This window comes from Nilaparvata lugens, chromosome 7 (genome assembly GCF_014356525.2).
Source record: "Nilaparvata lugens isolate BPH chromosome 7, ASM1435652v1, whole genome shotgun sequence".
NCBI classification, from domain to species: domain Eukaryota; kingdom Metazoa; phylum Arthropoda; class Insecta; order Hemiptera; family Delphacidae; genus Nilaparvata; species Nilaparvata lugens.
The window spans coordinates 28,656,110-28,680,141 of record NC_052510.1 but is presented as its reverse complement, the minus strand read 5'-3'; the positions used below and the strand labels follow the sequence as shown (position 1 = coordinate 28,680,141).

The following is a 24,032-nucleotide window of genomic DNA, read 5'->3' as shown; positions in this document are numbered from 1 at the left end:
CCATTTTTTTCCGCCATCTTGAATTGAATTTCTTATTGTCGGGTCCTCATGGTATAGGGACCTTAAGTTTAAAATTTCAAGTCGATCGGTTAATTAGGAATGGAGTTATTGTGTTGGTTAAACACTTTGACTCGTATTTGAATCAATCACTCTGATATTTTCTCAAAAATTTTCCTGTAATACTGTAACAAAAATTAGAGTAAAACTAATATAATAAGCCGGTTTTGTATACTTTCCGTTTTGCTTGCAATAAGAAGGATGGAAATTTCAACAGTATAAAGTAGTTCAGTTATACTTATAATGATTTGTTCCAACATACCTTGAAAATCACTAGAATTGATCAATATTTCTCTTGTGCACAACCGGATGGAATCCAAGTATTCTACTTGGAAGAACTTGCTTCAAGAAACACACACTCTTTCCGTTTGAAAAATCAAGACTAACAGTTTCAAAGGAAATAATTAACACAACCAATAGCTTCTTTGATAGTGCGTCATGAAATATCACATAAACATGTTTATTCAATATTTCACGTCAAGATAAAATGATCTATCATACATCAGCGTTGTATTCTTTAGTAGTAGTCTGAGAAAGCCATCTCCAGAAAGTTGGTTGGTTTGTTGATGGTTGTTGTGGGAAGGTGGTGGAGGGGCTGTTTGAAGTCTACAAGATTGCGCGCGCTGACAGACGTGTACGTACGCGTGCGTAGAAACTGTGACGACACAACTTCTTTTTGAGATAAAATTTATGTTTGCTCTACCTCGGTATAAATGGTTAGCTTTCATTGTATGATCTAGATCGTCTTCTCTTCTTCTTCAGTTTGTCTTCCGTGTGCTGAATTCCAAACTACAATGACTACTTTAACCGAAGGTAACTTTAATTTTCAACAATTCAATTACAAATCAACTTAACCTAAAACATTCCAGTCAAATCTACCGCCAATTCTGAATAAAACCAGCGCAATCATTTGCAATGCGCGAAATTCAGATGAAGATCATGTTTTATCTAAATTCTACTTTGGTCAATAATTGCACTCGACAATATTATCCCTTTACCTACTACACTCATCAGAAAATATAAATGAAGAGAGTAAGCTGCAGTCGTTATCTGTAACATTTTTCTAAATGGATTCAATAAAATTTTGGTTCAACCTAGAACCCAGCTCTTTCATGAACTTTGATTAGACATGTAGAATTCAAACAAGTACCTAGATATTGATATGTTAATCTTTAATACAGTAGTGATCGACTAAAAAGAATTGATACGTAAAACCTAGAAACAAATTAATTGATTTAGTAGGCCTAGAAAAAAGTATGCAACCAATCTGAATGCAGTACCGTAGATTATTAGCATAATAAAATTTTGAATTACTTAATTAAAAAAAAATTATAATAATGTAAGGGTAAAATTGAGGATAGTTTTTAGTGAGGTAAGAATCCCACACTACCAAAGTGATTCCGCTACCACCTTGGTGCCATTTTTTACCTAAGAAAACAAATCATTCATAGATTTGATAAAATATTAAGTTTGCATTTATCTCCAAAATTATCATTCAACTGATAAGGATAAGAGTAACTGGAAGATTTCTCAATAGAATGTCACATAAAATATGCATAAATGTCCTAATAAGTTCCTTTCTAAATATCGTTAGGCTATTAATAGACCTATAGGTAGCTTATGTAGGCTACTGTACTAGAATAAAAGCTATTCAGTAAGTTAGGTAAACTAATTCATTATCTTTTTTATATTGGCGAGATTATTAATAGTATATAATTATGGATATAATAGAAATTCACCAAACTACGGTGCATTTTGACCGCATGTTTGTGGAATTTATTACGTCATTGGCTGATTGATAATGGAACGTTATATAACGTACCGGTATCGTATTATAACTGTTGATTTTTTGTAATACACTTTTTAATGACTGCCTTGATCCCAACAATTCATCAGTATAGTGATGCACATACCGCTTTTATAAAAACTTTTAGAAAACTGAAACAAAGAATAAAGGTGGAGAGTAATAAATTATATAACAAGATAATACTTGATAATAATGTTTTATCGGTGGTTCATATAATTGAAATCTGGAAAATTAAGTTACAAAGAATTCGTTGTCACTATTCACTATTTTTAATGACTGCCTTGATCCCAACAATTCATCAGTATAGTGATGTACATACCACTTTTATAAAAACTTTTAGAAAACTGAAAGCATGCAAACCAATTTACTGAAAGCATGTTAATTACCGTTCTTGAAAAATCAAATTTCATTTATTAATCAAGTTATTTTTAACTAGCTTACCCGGCGAACTTCGTATCGCCAAAAAGTCAATGTATCTCATGTCACACTTGACTTTATTTGGTGAATTACGAAAATTTATCTGACAATAAATTCTGACAATAAATATTTTCATTTACATCTCAATACGGACTTCCTTTGTGCTTAGTATGCAGCAATAATTATTATTCCGAAAACATATTCTTCTCAATCAATTGGTAGTAATATCTATCAGTAAAGTGTTGAATTGAAAAAAATAGATAGGTTAAATCAGTGTTTCAAAGATGAATTCAATGTTTTCATAGTTGTTGATTGTCAATAGATGGTCCAGGAAATATGCGATATAGCCTACGATGAATTGCACAGAATTCCATATTCTTTCCATCTACCATTTTAGGATGAATATAGCCCCCCAATTAAAATCTCTGGTCAGAAACCATCCCCAATATTCACACAACATATTCCCAAAGTTTCCTGCCGTTCTGTCAAGTAGTTTTCGAGTCTATATAGGGGACAAACAAACAAATAAACATACAAACACACAAACAGACATTAATTTATATATATATATAATATATATATATATATATATATATATATATATATATATATATATATATAGATTAAAATGAAAATTTTCCAATTCTGTTGACCCTCTCTATTTGTGCCCCATTGCACAATACATTTCATGTATGAAATGTTATGCACTAAAAATTATAAAAGAATAGAAATATAATTGATTGACAAAATATTCAATTTTATTCAAGAGATTTTATTATTTAATCATTGAAAAATACATTATCTTTACAGATGGGAAAAATAAATAATTTTTGGATAGTAGTTCTCATCGAATTTCCATCTAGCTGTTAACCCTGTTGTCAATGTCTGCAGTAGCAGAAGTCTTCGGGGTGATTCACAGCATTTATTTAGGATTTTCGTTAAATAATAATTATACATTTTCTTGACGAATAAAATGTAATTGATTATTTTGAACAAGGATGAACAATTTATATTGCATCAGATATACCGGTATTTAAATATTACTCTTTTATGTTAACCAAAAACTAAATAATTCAAGTTCTCGTATAGCCTACGTGTAAGTTATTAGATTTCTGGCTAGCCTTATATATTTTCGAGTGCACCAGTGATCACTTATTCCGATATTATTATTATACAGGGTGAGTCATATGTATGGGAACCCTTCAATAAATTGGAGACTGATGTGGATATAATACTGTAACTTTCAGGATAAGTTATTGGTCAAATACTCTACCTTTAGACGTACAACTGAATTTCAACCCCTCATAAGGTGGTGACTTAGGGGTTGTAACTCAAATATTTTAAATGTAAACACCCATTGTGTGGCCCATCATTTTAAAGGCATTTTTGAAGCGTGAAAGATAACATCAATTAAAATGTTCTATAATACTTGTATCCAAAATTGCGGCTGATTGAAGTTTTAGTTTTTAAGAAAATGAGGGGTTATAACTCAAATATTTTAAATGTTAACACCCATTGTGTAGTACATAATTTTCAAGGCCTTTCTAAAACAAGGACAATAACATCAATAAAAAATTTCTATGATGCTTTTATCCAAAATGGCGGTTGATTGAAGTTCTAGTTTTTAGAGAAATAATTGATAAAGTTCAATCACCCGCCATTTTGGATTAAAGTATCATAGAATATTATTATTGATGTCATGTTTCTCGTATTTAAAAGGCCTTCAAAATGAGGTATCATACAATGGGTGTTAACATTCAAAATATTTGAGTTACTACCCCTCATTTCTTCAAAAACTAAAACTTCAATCAGCCGCCATTTTGGATACAAGTATCATAGAACATTTGTATCGATGCCATCTTTCTTGTTTTAAAAAGACCTTCAAAATGATGTACTACATAATGGGTGTTTACATCTAAAATATTTGAGTTACAATCCTTAAGTCACCCCCTTATGAGGGTTTGAAATTCAGTTGTACGTCAAAAGGTAGAGTATTTGACCAATAACTTATCCTGAAAGCTACAGTATTATTTTATCTACAACAGTCTCCAACTTATTGAAGAGTTCCCATCATAATGACTCACTCTGTATATCGAGTTATATTTTAGTTACCTATGTTATCAAGTATCGATACTGAAATTCGATATTATCGATATAACTGGTGCAATCAAACTAATGCCCCTATGGTGAGGTTCACGTTAAAATGACAGTAGAGAAAGATATGAGAACAGCGTTGCCGTTTCTCTGTCTTGCCAATGCCTTCTTTAGAGGATAGCTGATACTGGAATATCTGATGTAATATTAACTGTTCATTTGTTTGACATAATAATTTTTTTTCATTCGTCAAGAAAATATACTTTTCAATGATTAAATAATAAATTTCCATAATTGAGATTTCATATTTTGTTAATTAATTATATTTCTTGACTGTTAAAAACGATCTGGCAATATTGCGGATATAGACAATGATAGCGCTATCAACTTTGTTGAATGATAGACGAGGATAGCAACACCGATGCTACCTCAAATACTGCCATTATAACTTGGACCTCACTATAAAACCCAAAATGAACTCTTTTCTGTCATAGTTCAGTGTATTGGCCTTTTTCATGAACTTCGTTTGTAAAAGGGTAAAAATATAATTAATTAACAAAATATGTAATCTCATTTTAAAAAATGTTTTTTATTATTCAATCATTGAAATAGTTATTTGTGCAACTAGTGCGCAAAGTGACAGTTTGCTGCACCGAAAGAAACGTTTACGGAAATGGAATGGCTTCTTGAGTGCAGCAGAGGAACTTTGCACACGTATTTCACATTTAATTTTTCCTACAGTTACCATTGAATATGAAAAGTGGGTAATTATGGGTAAAATTCCCTGAAATGCATCAAATGTTTTTCTGTGTAATTTTATTATTAATAAATAAAATAGAATAATGTAGTAGTGTTTGAATGAAGGGGCGGCTGTCACTGATGTGGTGGCTGTCATCGGTGTCCATGTCCTTGTCCATCGTTATTATTATAATAACAGTCAATGTTACCAACTTAATTTTGATTTTGCTGCACTGGTGCTCCATATAACCTACTATTTTGCGTTGCCATATTGCAAATTTGGAGTGCGGAAAAAATTTTTCCCGCACTAGAGCGGAAAAGTGATTCTTTGTGTTCTGTAATCAGTGCAGGAATGGCCTCTTTCCAAGGTAACTGTAGGAAAAATATATTTATGCTAAATATATTCTTTGTTTGTGTCAATCCAATGTGTTTGAGCCTACACAAAATAGAGAATTTTCAATACTGTAGTCGTTAATTTGTCTCCAGTTTTAATTTGAAAAACAATTTTGTGGTAATGTTTGAGGTGGAGGCTACAAATTCAAAAGCCTTATAATTGAGGGTAAGACTAAGCAAGTGTACGAGCTAGTGGACCGCCCCGATGAGTGTGCCGTTGTGAGCAAGGACCGCATCACCGCTGGAGATGGCGCCAGGGCTCACGACCTCAAGGGCAAGTCGCAAATCTCAAACAGGACAACTTGCAAAATTTTCCAACTTCTCAGTACCGCTGGTAAGGTTATTTGCATTTTGAACAAAAATTCATTATATTAAAAATAATTTGTTTATATTATAATATAAAGTAAACTTTGTTAATAAGGGCAACTTGTATGCACAATAAAAATTGAAAACCAAAGCACCGTTGTTATATTTTTTCAGGGACAACATGTTTCCAACTCTTTAGTCATTCACAGTTGAAAATTGAACACTAAAGAGTTCAAAACATGTTGTATAAAACCAAAATGTAGAAAAGGTGTTTTGATTTTCAATTTTTATTGTAACTTAAAACATTATGAATTAATTACTATATAAATAACTACTACTACTACTCTCTTTCTCATTTTATTTCTAGAAAAGAGCATCATTTTAGTAATAGAAATGAAACAACAGATGAACAGAGGGTACTACTTCATTGTAATTAATCTTCCAAGTAGCCCTAGCCCCTAGCAGAATACTTGAATAAAAATTACTAGTAGTTCTGTGAACAGTAGACCTCACGCAGTTTTCTCATCCACAAGTACCTGATTGAAACTATAGACCTAATGGAAATACAGCAATAGACTGGCTTCTCCACACATCTGTGTAATCACTTGTCAGCTGATTCATGATGATTCATGATTCATGATGATTCATGATAATACTATAGTCTGATTTTTACTCTAATATTGGCGTATGAAGGAGGCTCCTTTTTCCTTTTATACTAGCAGGTAACCCGTGCTTCGCAAGGGTCTATTTTAAAACTTGACGTGATGAAATCCAGAAGAGTTGAAAACCTTCAGTCAGTCCAGTAGTTCAGACGTGATGATGCGTCAAACATAATTTCCCTATCCTCTACACGTGTATACGTCTTTAAGACAGTTTTTTCCTCTATTATAGTATAGAAGATGATAGATAGATGATATATCATCCATTTATCTATTATCTTCTATACTATAATAAAGGAAATGAATGAGAATAAATTTTGAAAGGTTTGAGATATCGAACCATACCTTTTCTCTGGAAATCCTGTATCGGAATCATGTATCATATGACCACCTTTCAATTAAAAAAGAAGTTGGATTCAAAATGGTGGTTCCAAAATGGCGGAAAAATTTGGGTGCGACGGAAAACCTGTTTTTATCATTCGAAGAGGATCCCCAATCATACCTATATTCTAATTTCCCTTTCAAGAGAAATGTTCTGCTGCTTCCTTACAACAACTGAAAGCATGAGAAATAATTGAAAACTTGGCGAACTGAAAACTTGATGTAATTAAATATTGAAGAATTTAAAATAGGTTCATAACCATCCTCGGTTAAGCAAGAATCTATATGCAAAATTTCAAGTTAATCAGTCCAGTAGTTCAGACGTGATGATGCGTCAAACATAATTTTCCTATACCGTACTACTTTACACCTGTATACGTGTATAATCCAGTTCTTTAATATAATAATATTTTTAATTCCGACCATATGATTTGGTGATTTTTTTATGAAATCGTATGTACTATTAATGAAGTTTGAACATTAATTCTGAAAAATCTAGAAGGAAAATTGAAATTTGGGCTTCCAGGTGCACGAGATTGATATTTTTAGAATCTATGTTCAAAATTTGGAGATCTAAATCATTCCCGTTTTTCCGGTATGCAATCCACAAGTTGACATGTTTTGATGCGAACAAACGAACACACGAACAAACACAACCCTACTCTCTCTTATTATATAGATTATCCTTGAAATGCAAAATTTCAAAAAAACCTTGTATATACGTCGACGCGCAATTTAAAAAGGAACATACCTGTCAAATTTCATAAAAATCTATTACCGCGTTTCGCCGTAAATGCGCAACATTTAAACATTAAGAGAAATGCCAAACATTTAAACATTAAGAGAAATGCCAAACCGTCGACTTGAATCTTAGACCTCACTTCGCTCGGTCAACTATGAATATTCTTTTTCTGTGTGTGGAGTGTGTACAAGTTAAATACTTTTTAGTACATGATAAGGGTACACCGTGGTTGCCCAGTAGAACGGTGTCAACAAAATAAGCTCCAAAACAAGATTTTTCAAGTTGAAAAGTTGAACTTGCGGAGAAGATAGGTCTTTAATAATAATATAAAATCAGGTATAATGATATAGTTGAATCCTAGTATATGACGGATAATTTGATTTTCAATAAGATATTTTGGTGATTCATGATGAAAAAATGCATTCAAAAGACCAGAAAACAGGATTGGATGGAGTCAAAGAATACGAATGCTGGAATGCAAAATAGTTACTTTGTTTGAAGAATGTTTCGATTCATCAAATATAACATTTCTCAAATTAAAATTTTAATGCATTATACAATACAATAACAGATTTAACAGCACAATATTTGATACTGATCCAACTTACCAAGTTCAAGAATTAATGGCATTAAGGCCACCTAATTAAGGCATGATGGCATTAATTAGTGGCATAAAGGAAAGATAACACGACCTGGGGCCTGTTTCATAAAACCCTTGTAATACAGGGCCTGTATTACAGGACTTATCAATTAAAATTTACAATCCTGTAAAATTATGTTTCATAAAAATAATTCTACACTTGTAAAATCACCTGTAATATTCGCCTGTATTACAGTTCCTTTATTTTGAATTAATGTTTTCATTGGCCAGCGAGCCTAATATATAATATTTGAACAAAGTGCTACTTAAAATGTTTTAGTGGAAAATCCACATTATCAAATTTCTGACGATGGACAGATTGCATTCATGCTGGAAAATAACTTTGCTTATGATAAATAGTTGAGAAATTATAATAACTACATAACTTATTATAACAGTTATGTAAGTAGTAATGTTTCAAAAAAGTTAATTATCAAATGTTAATAATTAAATTAACGTGATTAAATAAATTTGCTTAATAAGAGACATAAAACATTATGGAAGTACATTTTCTGAATATTTGCAATAACGCTTTATTGAGGGAAGCTTAATCTAAACCGTTCATTATATTGATAAGTTTCCTGCATCATATTGTAAGAAATTCTGTCCTTGAAAATTCTTGCTTCACTAATAATAACATAGTCATCTTTACCAGAACTAGAACTACTACCTTCATCCATTTCAACACGTTGCCTTTTCAACAAAGTGTCGCTTTTCAAGATTCTACCTACACTTGTAAAAGTTTTAGGAAGGTCTAAACAATGATAAAATATTAAACATCTTACAGGTCCAGTAATAGAGGAAGTTTCTTTTTATAAAACAAAACTATGATAAAGTCCTGTATTATTTACTTTATACTGTACAGGCAAATGTCTTGTAAATTGTTCTACAGGGAAAATTGTTTAAGAAACACAAACTTATAAATTTTACCTGTAATACAGGAACTTTTCTTGCATTACAGGACTTGTAACTTTTATGAAACAGGCCCCAGATAATAATTTTGTAATTTTACAGGTATCAAAACTTCGTTTGTCCGCGAAGCGAGTGAAAACATTTTCATAGCGAGAAAATGCGCGATGGTTCCCATCGAATGGATCACGAGGCGCATCGCAACAGGCTCTTTCCTAAAACGCCACCCCGGCGTTCCAGAGCACTTCCGCTTCAATCCACCTAAACAAGAAACATGCTTCAAGGTAAGTTCAACATTCTATTTTACAGCACATCGATTATGAGTAGTTTCATCGTTCCTAAACTGATTGAACATTTTCCAAATAAATTATACAATTTTCAAATCATAAATAAACTATTATAAACATAAGCATAAATTATACAAGAATCATATATTATGGCCCTCCCAAAAAACTTCAAGCTTGACCTCTGGAAGTTCAAAAACTATTACAAATGCAATAATGAAATATTTGTATGACAAGAAAACTGGTCACAAAGAAAACATAACGCAGATGATAAAGTATGAAGATAAATAAATAAAGAACATTAATATTGTAGCTCGAATCCACTATAGGAATGTAAGCAATTGCTCGGCAATTTCAAGCTTCGAGTACTTCTTCCCGTATTCTAACCTCATATATGAATTCCTGGTGATTTTATTTTCTATGAATTATTCTGGTAATTATCAGAGCACCACCCAGTGCTGCTCTGATAATGTGCTTTTGTAGAACAAAACGTTTTTTGAAGTGTGTGTCGTGGGCTGCCCCCTTGCCTCAATACTATACTAAAAAAGAGAGTGAATAAGGGAAATAAATATTTCTTATAAAACCAGTACGCTTAATTTATCGATTCTGTAGAATATATAAGTGGGACAACACCGTATGTTTTGAAAATCCTATTTTATATCAGGTTATTTTCATCTACTGTCGTCATAATTACAAGATTAAATATTATTGGAAAATGAAATTAATCAAACTATTTTGACGCATTAAAACCACTCCTAACATTTTCTAAATTATCAAAATGAAAAATTAACGTCACTATTTATTTGTTGAAAGAATCATGCTTTTATTGATACCAAAACAACAATCGATAATACAAATTAAACAATAACAAGTATAATTGGTACAACAATTTTACAATGACAAGCTCAATCAATTTTTATCACTTCCTATTTTTGATTTTCTTAGTTCTATTAATTAAATTTTGTTTATGTTTTCCGTAAATCTATAGTTAGACACAATATTGCCTATCAAATACTGCCCATCTCAAAACAGGCTGAACCGAGATAAAATATTTTAATAACGCAGAGAGCGTTAATCTTCATTGCTATTTTTTATATTTATGCATACCGTATTCTATTAGTCTCATTCCTAATTAGTGCAAGTTTTTGGTTTTGTCAAATGGAATAGCAAATAGAACAACAAAAGCAAATCCTAAAAAAATAGCAGAGTGGATAAAATCAATAAACACTTCTCAATTCTTACAAACATAATATAATATTAAATATCACCATCATCTCATTTCACTAACTACAGTTCATCAATAATTGTATCAATTCTCAATTATATTTCAGATATATTCCTTCCAACACAATATATATCAACATTGACTTATAACAGCAACCTTAAAATTCAGCCTTATAACAGCAATCATAAAATTTAATATAGCAGTAACTTACTCCATTTGTATTACACTTCAACTTTTCTCATATTATCAGTATTCTGTACATTTTTATTGTCATACATATTTGTATTAATTTTTCTTCTCTTTCACTTGTGTATTGTACTTTTTATGAATTTTTTTGGTACTCGCTGCCAGCACTCAAACCCTTGGTTTTGCAGGCAGCGCCTATTATGTTATTTTGTGTAACAAAGTTTTTATTTATATGAATACTTTGATTGTCTATCTTGCTTAACTTTGTTTTGACATTTATCATTGTTTTGTATTATATTTGAAATGGCAAATAAAATTTGATTGATTTTTTGATTTGAATAGAATTTCCAAAATTAATCCATTAATTTCCTATAATACAAAACCACACCCGAGTACGAGTATAGCACACTCTAGATTGCTGGAGATACCATATTATTATTATTATTATATAGAAGTTGTTTTTCAGTAAACCCTTACTCTGTTCAGAACATAATTATTCCTAATAGCTTTCAAAATAGTTAAAAATAATTATGTCATTTGATTTTTCAGCTAATATATTCACCTTGATCTCAAGGTATTGTTTTAATGAATCAAATGTCAGTGAATATATCTGAATATCCACTTATTGACCAAGAGTGAATAAGTGATTTAACAACTACACACTATTAGTCCAGGCAATGAATGCTCGAAAGAGGGTTTAGAGGGAAAACAATGCATTTTTGGAGAGTTATGAGCTCTGAAAGAGCAAAAAAATGGAAAAAAACCTGTTATTTTAACAATTACACACCTTCAAGAGCGAATATCTCTGAAACTGTTGGGAATATCGCAAAATTCCACTGAACAAAAAGTGTAGAGAATTTATCAAGCTTAAATTTTGAATAGTTAGTTATGTCGGTTGAACGTATTGTTCTCAAGATATGAGCGTGGAAGCAAAAAGCTGAAAAATGCAACTTTTAAACCCCCCCTCATCCCCTTAGCTTAGCACATGAGTTAGGAATGGGGACTTTTGATATGTTCTCCTCCCCAACTAGTGTCAACAAAGCTGCAAAGTCAAAAATTGTGTTCAAAACATTCCCTCCAAATTCCTTTGTCAATATTGGTCCATTGTTGAAAAACTGGAGATTTCACACTCAACACTAAAGCTGCTGCAACAGTTGTAGGGAAATGCGTAAAAGTGTGAAATTATGCATCAAAATTGAAGAGAAGTTAATACTCTATGAGCTCATTATCAGCATGGATTTTTCCCATCGATTTTTAAAAAGTTATAAGAGCAAAAATAGAAAAAAATTGGAGGCAAACGAGTTTTTTAAAAAATGCCACACCTTCAAGAGCGGATATCACGAAAACCAGAGAAGATTATAGAAAAAATTGTGAGATTAATATGGGTCTCTCTGTAAGTAATCCAATTTACATAAACGATAGTCTCACGATTCGTAGAAGAAAACTTCTCATTGCTGCGCGAGAAGAAAAGAAAAAGAAGAAATATGCTTTTGTTTGGGTCCAGGATGGAAGGATATTGATGAGAAGGGAATCGACTGGCCCTATCATTCCAATAAACTGTCTAGAAGATATAGTAAAAAAATAGAGGTAGCCTGGGATTACTAGATCTTTTCTTGTCTTTATCATGTAGCCTTATTCTCAGATGTGAAAAATTATTGAACTTTATTATGTTTGCGAAAAAGTTGAAGAATTTAGTTATTAATATTTATTTAAATTTCTTCTACTTCTATTATGGAGGATAATCATTATATTAATTCGTTTCTAAATCTATGTGAAGTAAATATGGATAATCTGATTATTGTTCATCAAAATATACGTAGTATGCGAGAGAACTTCCAATCTTTCATGAGTGAGTTTCTTGATGAGAATGTTCGTCCGCATATTTTATTTTCTCAGAAGTATGGATAAAGGAACATGAAATTGATTTTTATAAATTGGATGGTTATAATGCTTACTATAAATGTAATGAAAATCACAGGGCAGGCGGAGTAATTGTTTTCATTACCAATAAATTCAAAAGTGAGTTAACTCAAGCAGATACAAGTACATTTGATGTGTTAAATATTAGTGTAGAATTAACTCCTAGGATTAAGTTTGCTCTGTTAGCTGTATATAGATTACAATCTTATAGTGTCACTGCTTTCACAAATGAATTACAAACATTTATGGAAAATATAAACGATAAAAATTTAATTATTTGTGGAGATCTGAATATATGTGTTAAGGAAGTAACTCGTGAAAATTATGAATATTTAACACTTATGGCTAGTTTTGGTCTTGAACAGCTGATAAATGCACCAACCAGAGTTAATAGAATGAGCTCCTCATCAATTGATCACGTTTTCTATAGAACTCGAGATAACATGACATGTTCTGCTGGTATCGTTAAGATTGATGTGACCGACCATTACCTAATTTACTGTCTCCTGGATATAGGTGACATAATAAATCCTAGCTCCCAAAACTCTTCTAGCCTAGTCAATTCTATTTCTAAATTTAGCTATGAAATTTTTTATGAACATGTGAAATGTATTGATTGGATTGATGTGTATGATACTAATGATTTGGATGTTGCTTATCAATTATTTCTCAACAAATTAATAACGGCTGCAGGAAGATCAAAGGTAGAGGCTCCCAAAAAACGCAGTTATAAACCACTACAACCGTGGATAACATATAATTTGTATCGACGCATAACTAAACGAAATCAACTATATAAAAAGACAATAAAGCATCCAAATAATAATAACCTTCTTAGTTACTATAAAGCTTACAAATCAAGTCTGGCTACAGATTTAAAGTTTACGAAAAATTCTTACTATTATTCTTTATTTGAGAATAAAGCAAAGGACACAGCTGCACAATGGAAGTTAATAAATGATTTAACCGGTTGCCAGAAAAATAAAAATAAAGATATTGTTTTAGCCGAAGAAAATAATGTTGTATCAGATCCTTGTATAGTTGCTGATAAATTTAATAATTATTTTGTGAATATAGTAGATAAATTGAAAAATAATTCCGCTAACTGTATAACAGAACGAAATAAATATAAAAATTGGTTTCCAGAAGGAAACTATTTAAATTCTTTTTTTTAAAACCCTGTTTGTACAGATGAAATAGTTAGAGTTCTGAAAAGTTTTGATGATTGTAAGTCGTCTGGAATTGATGGAATTTCGGTGAAAGCAATAAAATTGGTCAGCGTATTAATAGCTCCCGTTTTAGCATATATAATAAATCTTAGTTTTGAGTTGGGTGTTGTCCCTGAACAATTAAAACAGGCAGTGGTCGTCCCGATATTTAAGAGGGGAGATAGCAAACAATGGGTAATTATAGGCCAATATCTTTATTGCCTATTTTTGCTAAACTCATTGAAAAAAATTACAAAAGCAGACTGATTTTGTATTATAAGTTCACTTCTTATTTAGTTCTAACCAATATGGCTTTTTGGAAGGTAAGAGCACTGAAGACGCGCTTTTGGCGGTTTGCAATGCATTACATGAGGGAACTAATACTAGCAATGGTGTTGCTGGATTATTTATAGATATTTGTAAGGCATTTGACTGTGTGTCTCACGAGATAATTCTGAATAAGTTGTGGTTATCAGGAGTGAGAGGTGTCACACATAAATGGTTCCAGAGTTACTTATCAAACAGGAGTCAGAGGGTTAGAATAGCTGATAAAATAAGTGAGCCTTTGGTTTTATCTTGTGGAGTCCCACAAGGCTCTGTTCTGGGTTCTATTCTTTTTTTGGTATATGTGAACGACCTCTGTAATGGAAAATTCATTGGAAAACTAACAGCATTTGCGGACGATACTGCCCTGACATATAACTTGCCCAGAGAGATTGACATTAGTCAGTGCATGTGCGATGATCTGATAAAATTGAAGTATTGGTTTGAATTAAATGACATGACTATCAGCAACAAAACAAAATTCATATCGTTCAATTCGAGAGGGGGTGATCAGGCAATTCTTGATATATTATATAAGTGTAATGAATGTGTAGCCTCACCCATTCAGCAGTCATGTAACAGGTGCATGCAAATTGAACAGTGTGATTCTATTGAGTATCTTGGCGTTGTTATTGATAAAAATTTGAATTGGAAAGAACATATTAAAAAAATAAAAGGTGAACTAATATCTACCCTGAGAAAATTCTATTTTCTACACTATATGTGCCCAATTAACGTCTTAAGAATGCTGTATTTTTCTCTGGTGGAGTCCAGACTTCAATACGGGCTGGTATGCTGGGGAGGTACCTATATAACTACAGTGAAACCGTTAATAATATCACAGAAAAAGCTTTTAAGAGTGATAATGCATAAAGGGAGAAGATTTCCATCTCGAACACTATTCTTGACTTTGAAAATTATGCCATTGAGACATTTATGTTTTTAGAGTTCTCCGAATATTTTATATGAGAAGTGGTAATATTGGTGTGGAAGCGAATATCTATAGCCAATCCCTGAGAACAACGAACCGATTTAAAGTACCAAGACCTTACAAGGAGTCCTTCCGTAGATCTTTTCCATATTTGGCACCAAAACTGTTCAATTTGTTACCACCTTATTGTCTTTTATCCCACTCATTATACATATTGCAGAGAAAAGTGAAAGAGTGGCTTTAATCATTGAATAGTGTGGAGGTTATGCTTTGTTAGAAAAATATTATTATGATTATTATTTTACTATTTTTATAAATATATAAATAATAATTCCTTCTTGTTTTATCGAGGTATATATTGCCTATGTATATCATTTGTAAAACTCTTGAAATATCTAATGTTAAAGCGAACAAAATAGTGCCCGCCAATCGGACCTTTTTTTTTACTTCCAAAAAATGTAAAAAATAATAATGTATGGCTGCCCCAATACAGGTTTTTTAAAAACAACCTCAGGAGCAGCCTATTCCACATAACCAGGATGGTATATTATGTTATTACAAATGTCCTACTATGTTTTATTATTACTTATAATTTTGTAGTTTCTATATATTTTTTGAAATAGTATGGTCTAAGTTATTATGTAGAGATGTAATTTGTATTTTGAACTTGTATTTTGTATTGTTTGAATTATGTGGAAATAAACTTATTTATTTATTTATATTGTAGGAAATTATATAAGCTTTAATTTTGTAAATAACAGTTGTATTCGGAAGATACATAGTTTTCGAGTTAAATGCGAGAAACCAAAAAAATGGTAGGCTACTTTTGAACCATCCCCACCCCCTTAGAACAGGGGTGGGGACTTTTGATATGTTTACCTCCTTACTACCCTAAACAGAACTGCGGAGGGGCAAAAATTATCTTCTAAACTTTTTCATCTATAAACTTTCCTTGAGCTGGACTATATTACAACTCTAAACTCATTTTTATGAGTGAATCTCTTCTCGCTTACTGGATAATGTGAAAATATGTTACACTAATGAATAAGTAATTTTATTGAAGAGTTATTATTTCTGTGAAATTTTCTTATGAATATCTATCAACTTTATTTATATTTCAATTTGAATTCTATATTTTTCAGTGTAATTAAATGAATCCATTTTTATTTTTATTTGAAGTAACTAGTTTATCTATAATTTGTTTAAAGATATTTTGGTACTTAAAAATTTGTTCATCATACTAAAATTTGAATAATCTGTATAATATACTTACTTTACTGTACTGTAAAACGTTCCTATAAGCCTAATATTTATATTCTTATAATTGAATGCATGGATTAATAATTAATACATTTATTCAAGGACGACGAGAACCATGACCCGATCTGGTCTCAAGAGCAAATAATTAGCGCCAATTTCAAGTTGAACGGCCTTGTGATTGGCAGAGATGAGGTGGAAATAATGCGACGCACCGCACTTTTGGTATTCGAGGTTCTGGAAAAAGCCTGGGCCTCACGAGACTGCACTCTTGTCGATATGAAAATTGAGTTTGGAGTTGACGCTAAAGGTACACTTCTTATTAATAATTTTGGTTTCAAGTTATATGAATTTTAAAGAGATAAGATAAATCTTATCCTCGACATTAACCTCATTAGTGGAAATTTTGTTAGACCAATCGATCATAAAAACCTATTTTTTAGTAACTTGTCATCGCAAGACTAATTTCAACGAAAGGTCAAATAGATAAACTCTACATTGCCATAATATTACGATCTTCATAAAGAAATTGATAAGCACATTTTATGTCTCACTACTCATGAATAGTTTTTCTTGAATATTATACTGTACTCTTCGAGTAAACCTTTTCAATCTGTCTTGCAAATAAATGAAAAAATCTTGTTTATCAGAGATTGACAATGGTGTAATAACCAAAACCGGTCTTTCTAAGTATCAATAAATCTGTGATTTTTTGACTATTTCTTAGTCTTTTTCATTTAATATGAATAATCACCACAATATCAACTTCTCAACTACACAAAAAGTGTCTTGCATAAATTTCCACTAATAAAGTTATCATTTTCATTTTATTCTACTCACCCTTTTAATTGCTTCAATTGATCCCATTTTTAAGCTGGAATAAAATGTATTTCATGCCTGTTATGAAACAGCAAATTTGTATGATTGGAAGCAGGAAAATTCAGGTTTGTTGTTGATCGGATAGACAAAAAAATATCTTGAAATGAATTAGAATTTACCGATTTTCTCCTATTTATCACCCATTAGAGCACAATACCTACTTCAGAATATTATTTAATGTGGACGATGAAATGGATAAATGTAATCAAATTCTTTTATAAGAAGGGAAAATTATGTTGAATTGAAAATACGAGTAAGTTACCAAGTTTAGTCATTCCATATTTCTTTAGAAGGTTGTCTTTTATCTTTGGAGCTACTTTTAATATAAATAAAAATATAAATCTGAGTGCACTTTTAAATTATTTTTTCACTACATGTTTCGGCTACTAATGCCATTTTGAAGTCTTGAAAATTGGTCATTGGTCCTTTTCTTGGTTTTGACTTGACTTGGTCATTTTCAAGTCTTTAAAATGACATTAGTAGCCGAAACATGTGACAAAATAATTTAAAAGGGTACCTACTCAGATTTATATTTTTATTCTTTAGAAGGTTCTATGCAAGGTAAGGTGATGAATAGATATACATCAATGGTTTATAATAGGAAAAATACTACAAATTGAAAATATTACATTTTCTAAAGATCAGATAGAAGTTTCTTCAATGTGAGGCAGTGAGTGATATAAAAATATGGATAAATAAAATTGATAAAAACATTTAAACCGCAATTTATGTATTATGAAATTAAATTCCATTTATATTCATTGATATCATTCCTTCCGAGTTTCAATTTTGAATTTGAATTTCTTATTTGTTACTTTTATAACATATCAATTTCTCTCATGTATTTTTCTTATACATGTATTTTCTCCTTATATGGATTTTATCAAATTTTGAAAGTAAAGGTGCGTACAGATCTACGTGCCGCGAACATGAGCAATTCACTTTCAATCAGCTGATGCCAAGCTTTTTATATCTGTATCTTACCGTTTCTGTAAAAATACAGATATAATCAGCTGATTAAAAGTGAATTGCTCATGTTCGCGGCGTATATCTGTACGCACCTTAATATGAAAATTCCTTTATGTGATCTCTACAAGGTCACATGAACCGTAGTGACCTAGCTGAATATGAAGTATATTCAGCACTTCTAATACTTAACAATAAATAATTATATGTGGATGCTCAAAGAATTCCTCAATGTCATAGAAAGGATTTTCAAGACACAATCCCATCATGAATTGAACTGTCAGAATTTAGCCTCTATATGGCGTATTGAGTCTTGTTTTGAGTCTTTTTTTAATGTCCCACTCGATGTGACTTATTTTATAGAGGCCGTATTGAGTCTTCTCCAAAATTATCATTGGTGTCCAGACCGCTTTCAATAGACCTTGAATCACTATGGATTTTTTTGTATATTATTTTCTGACGAGAATTATTCTTTCTGTTGAAGAGTATCCAATTTCAAGTTGAGATAATTAATCTCATCTTTCATTACAGTTATTTTTGCAGTTTCAATTGATTTTTTCATTTTACAATTAGTCCAGGCAGTAAATGCTCAAAAGAGGGTAGGCTATAGAGGGAAAAGTTAGCACCCCTGTGCTAAGGGGGTGGGAGTAGTTCATAGGTACCATTTTTTGGTTTCTCGAATATAACTCGAAAACTATGTATCTTACGGACATAATTGTTATATACATAAGTTTTCGTTTCACTATTATAGCTACTTTAATGTAGGGGGTAAATCAAATCAAATGTTTTTATTGTCGTTCACAATTATTATACATGTATGTCATGACAAAGTCATGAAAACGGAGCATAGTCCTTAGTCTAAAGCCGAGGTGAGTGCGTAGAAGATAACACGAAAAGCTGTGTTGATGTCTCTACTTGTCAGACAGTATGAAAACAAAACAAAAAAACAGCTGACTGCAACTACAGCTGACTCAGGTTCCCGCTCGAAAGCTAGCTTTTAGGTTAAGTTGACCAGTTACCGGCAACTTGCAGACGACAGTCAAGTGAAGAAAACACTTCGTTTGAGTCAACAATACTGATAAAATGATTAGATCCTGTCACTGTTTACGATTCAATAATCGTAGGTTAGATCTTGAGAGATGAACACAAGTCATAAATTCAGATAATTTAAAACACAAAAGAACTGATTGAATCACTGTCTGATTGAATCACTCCTCATTATTACACATCTCAAACTTGAACAAATGAATAATTAAACGCGTAATAATAATAAAACTGAAATTTTTCACGTAGCTCACTCCAATAGAACTGACCTAGCAGACACCAGTCCTGCCAACTGTTCAATAATGCAACAAGTGTCAATTCAGCGGTTCCACACCTTCAACAGAGCGGATAATGATGCGCACTTTTGCTATGTTTACCTACTAACTAGTCCAAATAAAGCTCCAAAGTCAAAATTGGATCACAGACACCCCCTTCAAATTTCATTGTCAAATTATCAATTGTTGCAGCATTTTAAATTTCACCCCCTACATCAAAGTAACTATAACAATGAAACGAAAACTTGGAATAGTCAAATAATACATCATTGCAAAGATAATTTAATGCTCTACAAACCTGCGATAAGCATTAATTTTTACAATTCATTGTTGGAGAGTTATAAGCCCTGAAAGAGCAAAAAATAGGATAAAAACCTGTTATTTCGACAATTACTCACCTTCAAGAGCGAATATCTCGAGAACTGTTGAGAATATCACAAAATTCCACTGAACAAAAAGTGTAGAGAATTTATCAAGCTTAATTTTTTAATAGTTGGTTATGTCGGTTGAATGCATTGTTCTCAAGATATGAGCATGGAAGTAAATAGCTGAAAAATGCAACATTTAAATCACCCTCATCCCCTTAGCACATGAGTTAGGAATGGGGACTTTCGATATGTTTTCCTCCCCAACTAGTGTCAACAAAGGTGCAAAGTCAAAAATGGCGTTCAAAACATTCCCTCCAAATTCCTTTGTCAATTGGTCTATTGTTGCAAAACTGGAGATTTCACACTCAACACTAAAGCTACTGCAAAAGTTGTAGAAAAATGCGAAATTATACATCAAATTGAAGAGAATTTAATACTCTATGAGCTCATAATCAGCATGGATTTTTCCCATCGATTTTTAAAAAGTTATAAGCGCAAAAATAGAAAGAAATTGGAGGCAAACGTGGTTTTTTTCAAATGCCACACATTCAAGAGCGGATATCATGAAAACTAGAGAAGATTATAGAAAAATTTGTGAGATGATTATTGTAGGAAATTATATAAGCTTTAATTTTGTAAATAACAGTTATGTCCGTAAGATATTTTATAGTTTTCAAGTTATATGCGAGAACCCAAAAAATGGTACCTTTTAACCAACCCCTTAGCACTGGTGGTAGGGGTGGAAACTTTTGATAGGTTTACCTCATTAATACCCTAAACAGAACTGCGGGGTCAAAAATTGTCTTCCAAACTTTTCCCTCCATAACCTTTCCTTGACTGGACTATAATAATATTAAAATAACGTGAAAGTTGTTCCAGTTATCGAACCTTTTCTAATTCCCTGGTAAATCCTGCAGTTAACAAAAGCTTCTCAGTTTACTAGAGTAACTAAAAATTAATAATGACGCTACAATCAAATCTAGTCTTAAATTATTTTGAAAAGTGGTTGTGAAGTACTAGCAGCTCTTATGAAAAGAGAAATTGTAGAAAATGATTGTTTTCAGGTGAGATGCTTGTGTCTGACGTAATCGACAGTGATTCATGGAGACTGTGGCCGGCAGGTGACAAGAGTCAGATGAAGGACAAGCAGGTGTACCGCAATCTGACCACTGTCACTCAGGCTGACCTGGACACCGTGAAACGCAACTTCACCTGGGTGGCTGATCAACTGGAGTTCCTCATCCCTCCCACTACAGGCAGGGTGGCAGTCTTCATGGGATCTCCCTCCGACGAGGAACACTGTCGCAAGATCAAAAAGGAGTGCAAAGCGCTCAGCATCCCCTGTGATCTGCGAGTAAGCTCTGCGCACAAGGGTACTGAGGAGACACTGAATATTCTGGCCGAGTATGAGGGCAGCGGAGAGCCTGTGGTTTTGGTAGCTGTCGCCGGACGAAGCAACGGGTTGGGACCCGTACTCTCTGGTAACTCTGTGTTGCCCGTCATCAATTGTCCACCAGTCAACTCGAGCAACGTCACCCAGGACATCTGGTCTTCCCTGAATGTGCCATCAGGTCTGGCCTGCACCACTGTCATCTACCCGGCTGCTGCCGCCCAGGCAGCTGCTCAGATCCTCGCTTTGAGCAACCACATGGTTTGGGCCCGTCTGCGCGCGCAGGCTCTCAATAACTATATCTCACTCAAGAAGGCCGACAAAGCTATGCGTGATACTAAGGAATGAAAGCCCCTCATTCCACCATAAGAAAGAGTGGATTACCACAAGTAAGGGTGGAATGCCACTCATTCCACCATTACAAGCCACCATAATTGCCTTACAAGTAGGCACATATTCGGGACAACATGGTTTTAATGCAGAATGGTACAAAAACAATGAAATTGAATGCCTCCAAGACTGAGAATTTATATAAGATTTTATATGCATAATCAATCTGTGAGAGACCAAACTAGAAAACCTTGTCAGCTCAATTCTCACCTATATCTATATTTACTATTAGTGGTAAGCTAAGAGCCATAATGTACACCATATACGTTTAATGCTTATCTAGGTTTACATGAAGACCAAAAATTTACTTATATATAAATACTTCAATCGACGTATTTATTATAATGCGTTTTTCATTCATGTTTCAAACCAACTGCTCATTAATCTCCGTTTAAACCGAGATGGTGCATGTGGTTCTAATACAGATAAAATGTGTGGAATTTATATAGAAATTGGCGTTCTTCAAACAGCCTTTACAGCTAATCACTACTCATTCTATATATTTTGTCGTATTATAATGTTATTACTGTATTCTGTTTACATTGTCAATTCAACGCATTGCTTGTTATTATTCTGGCCATTCATTAGAGTGCAAAGCTTGATACTTTGTCCGTTTCAAATAATAGTTTTCTTATAGTATGTATTATAATTCCATTATACTTGAGTGTCAATTTGATGCAATATTAAAACTGTTTATTATTCTATGTATTCTTCGTCGATTTGAATCTTTTAAATGCATTATATTATTTTTCGTGCATTTGTTATTCATAAAAGAGCTAACGTTTTGTATTTTTTGAATCAACTTGTTTGTGATTTTATGAAATGCCTTCCTCATATTTGTAATAATAAACATATTTCCAACTATCTTTCAAACGTTTTTTCTTTCATGGAAATTATATTTACTAACACAAATTGGCGTTCAATCAAATCGTAATATTTCTACTTTCATGAAGAACACTTCAATCAGAATTTAACTCAATATCTTTTAAAAGATAATAAAATTTGTGAAACAATTCGATAAAAATTGAACGCAAATTCACATTAAAACTTAGCTTAAAAGTTAATCAATTACTCAATTCCATAATTTGTTTGGAAGTTATATAGTTTTTCTCTATGGAACAGATTATCAGAAAATAGTTATCAATTGGCGTACCGTATCCATTTTTTTCGAGTCCCACGGTTCCAGAGTTCGAAAAAGACCCCTACACACTAACGGACAGAGGGCTATGCCAATAGAGGATTTCGAATTCTATAAATTATGAAGAAATTCTTAGTACCGTATAAGATACATAATTTTGAAAAAAAAATCTCAATTTGCTCAATCGATAGGCCTATATGATAAACAAAATAGAATTATATAGGAGATACAAAGTTGATATGAATAAGACCCATTTTTAAATCATATAATTATGCAACCTTAGCAGTGACGCAGTTAGCTGGGCGTCGCTCACTCCGTCACCATGAGTTGTTGTTAGACAAAGGCAACCATTTGGACAGTCTTATAGCTTAAGTCTGCCAAGTCTGGTCACCTCTCCGGTAGCCAAAACATGGCTGCTCTAGTCTAAAAACAATGCCCGTTGACGGAGTGAGCAACTGCCAGCTATAGTCTGTATAAAGTAAGTTGAAACATGGCCCTCCATCGGAAAAAATAACAGCGTTGTCAAATTGTGTAAAACTGCAACTTTCTCAAAATTCTAATACAACCGCAGAATAATAAGGTATGTAGAATATCATCCCCGATATTCCAGTAGTGCTATAAAAGTTCCCAGGTTGAAGGATTTAAAGGAAATTCAATTTTGTGATTTTAAAGAAAAGTGTTTACATAACCTGATTTGTTCTATTTTTATCGAGATTAGGGAAACGAACAGTTTTGGGTTTATCCTGTTGATTCTTTTCCAATCATTAATTTGATTTTGTGATTGTGGAATGGAATAAATAAAAATGTATGTCGGATGAAAATGATCCAGACACCAAAATCAAATGAGACATTCTCCTCGTTATATGGATATATAATTCTTACTAACTACAACATTTTATAATACTGAGAGAAGTGATGTTAAAAAAATCATTCTTGAGATGTTTCAATGTTATAAAAAAATTAAAGTTCCTTTCAATCCTCTAACCCTGAAACTATTTTAGCACTACTGGAATATTAGGGATTATATTCTACGTACAATTCTGTGGTAAAATTAGAAATTTGAGAGAGTTGCAATTTCACACAAGTTGGCAACGCTGCTACTTT

At 32.3% G+C, this 24,032-nt stretch overlaps 2 protein-coding genes across 2 annotated transcripts in view; one reads left to right on the top strand and one right to left on the bottom strand.

Annotated features, from left to right (window-relative positions):
* The window catches only part of LOC111047646 (amidophosphoribosyltransferase), a 64,471-nt gene extending 63,832 nt beyond the window's left edge, over positions 1 to 639 (bottom strand). Inside the window, exon 1 of the mRNA XM_039432461.1 lies at positions 320 to 639. The gene's annotated coding sequence lies outside the window, so the exon portion shown is untranslated. The remainder of the gene's footprint in view (positions 1 to 319) is intronic.
* On the top strand, positions 560 to 22,657 carry LOC111047647 (multifunctional protein ADE2). Its single transcript, XM_039432462.1, has 5 exons — positions 560 to 870; positions 5,637 to 5,840; positions 9,249 to 9,427; positions 16,584 to 16,788; positions 21,075 to 22,657. The coding sequence occupies exons 1-5, from the start codon at positions 852 to 854 to the stop codon at positions 21,746 to 21,748; spliced, it is 1,281 nt and encodes a 426-aa protein (XP_039288396.1). The 5' UTR covers positions 560 to 851; the 3' UTR covers positions 21,749 to 22,657.
* The last annotated feature ends 1,375 nt before the right edge of the window (positions 22,658 to 24,032 follow it).

Coding starts and splice junctions, on each gene's coding strand:
- LOC111047647 (XM_039432462.1), top strand. Junction 5,841..9,248: donor CCAACTTCTCAGTACCGCTG/GTAAGGTTATTT, acceptor GTAATTTTACAG/GTATCAAAACTTCGTTTGTC. Junction 16,789..21,074: donor GTTTGGAGTTGACGCTAAAG/GTACACTTCTTA, acceptor GATTGTTTTCAG/GTGAGATGCTTGTGTCTGAC.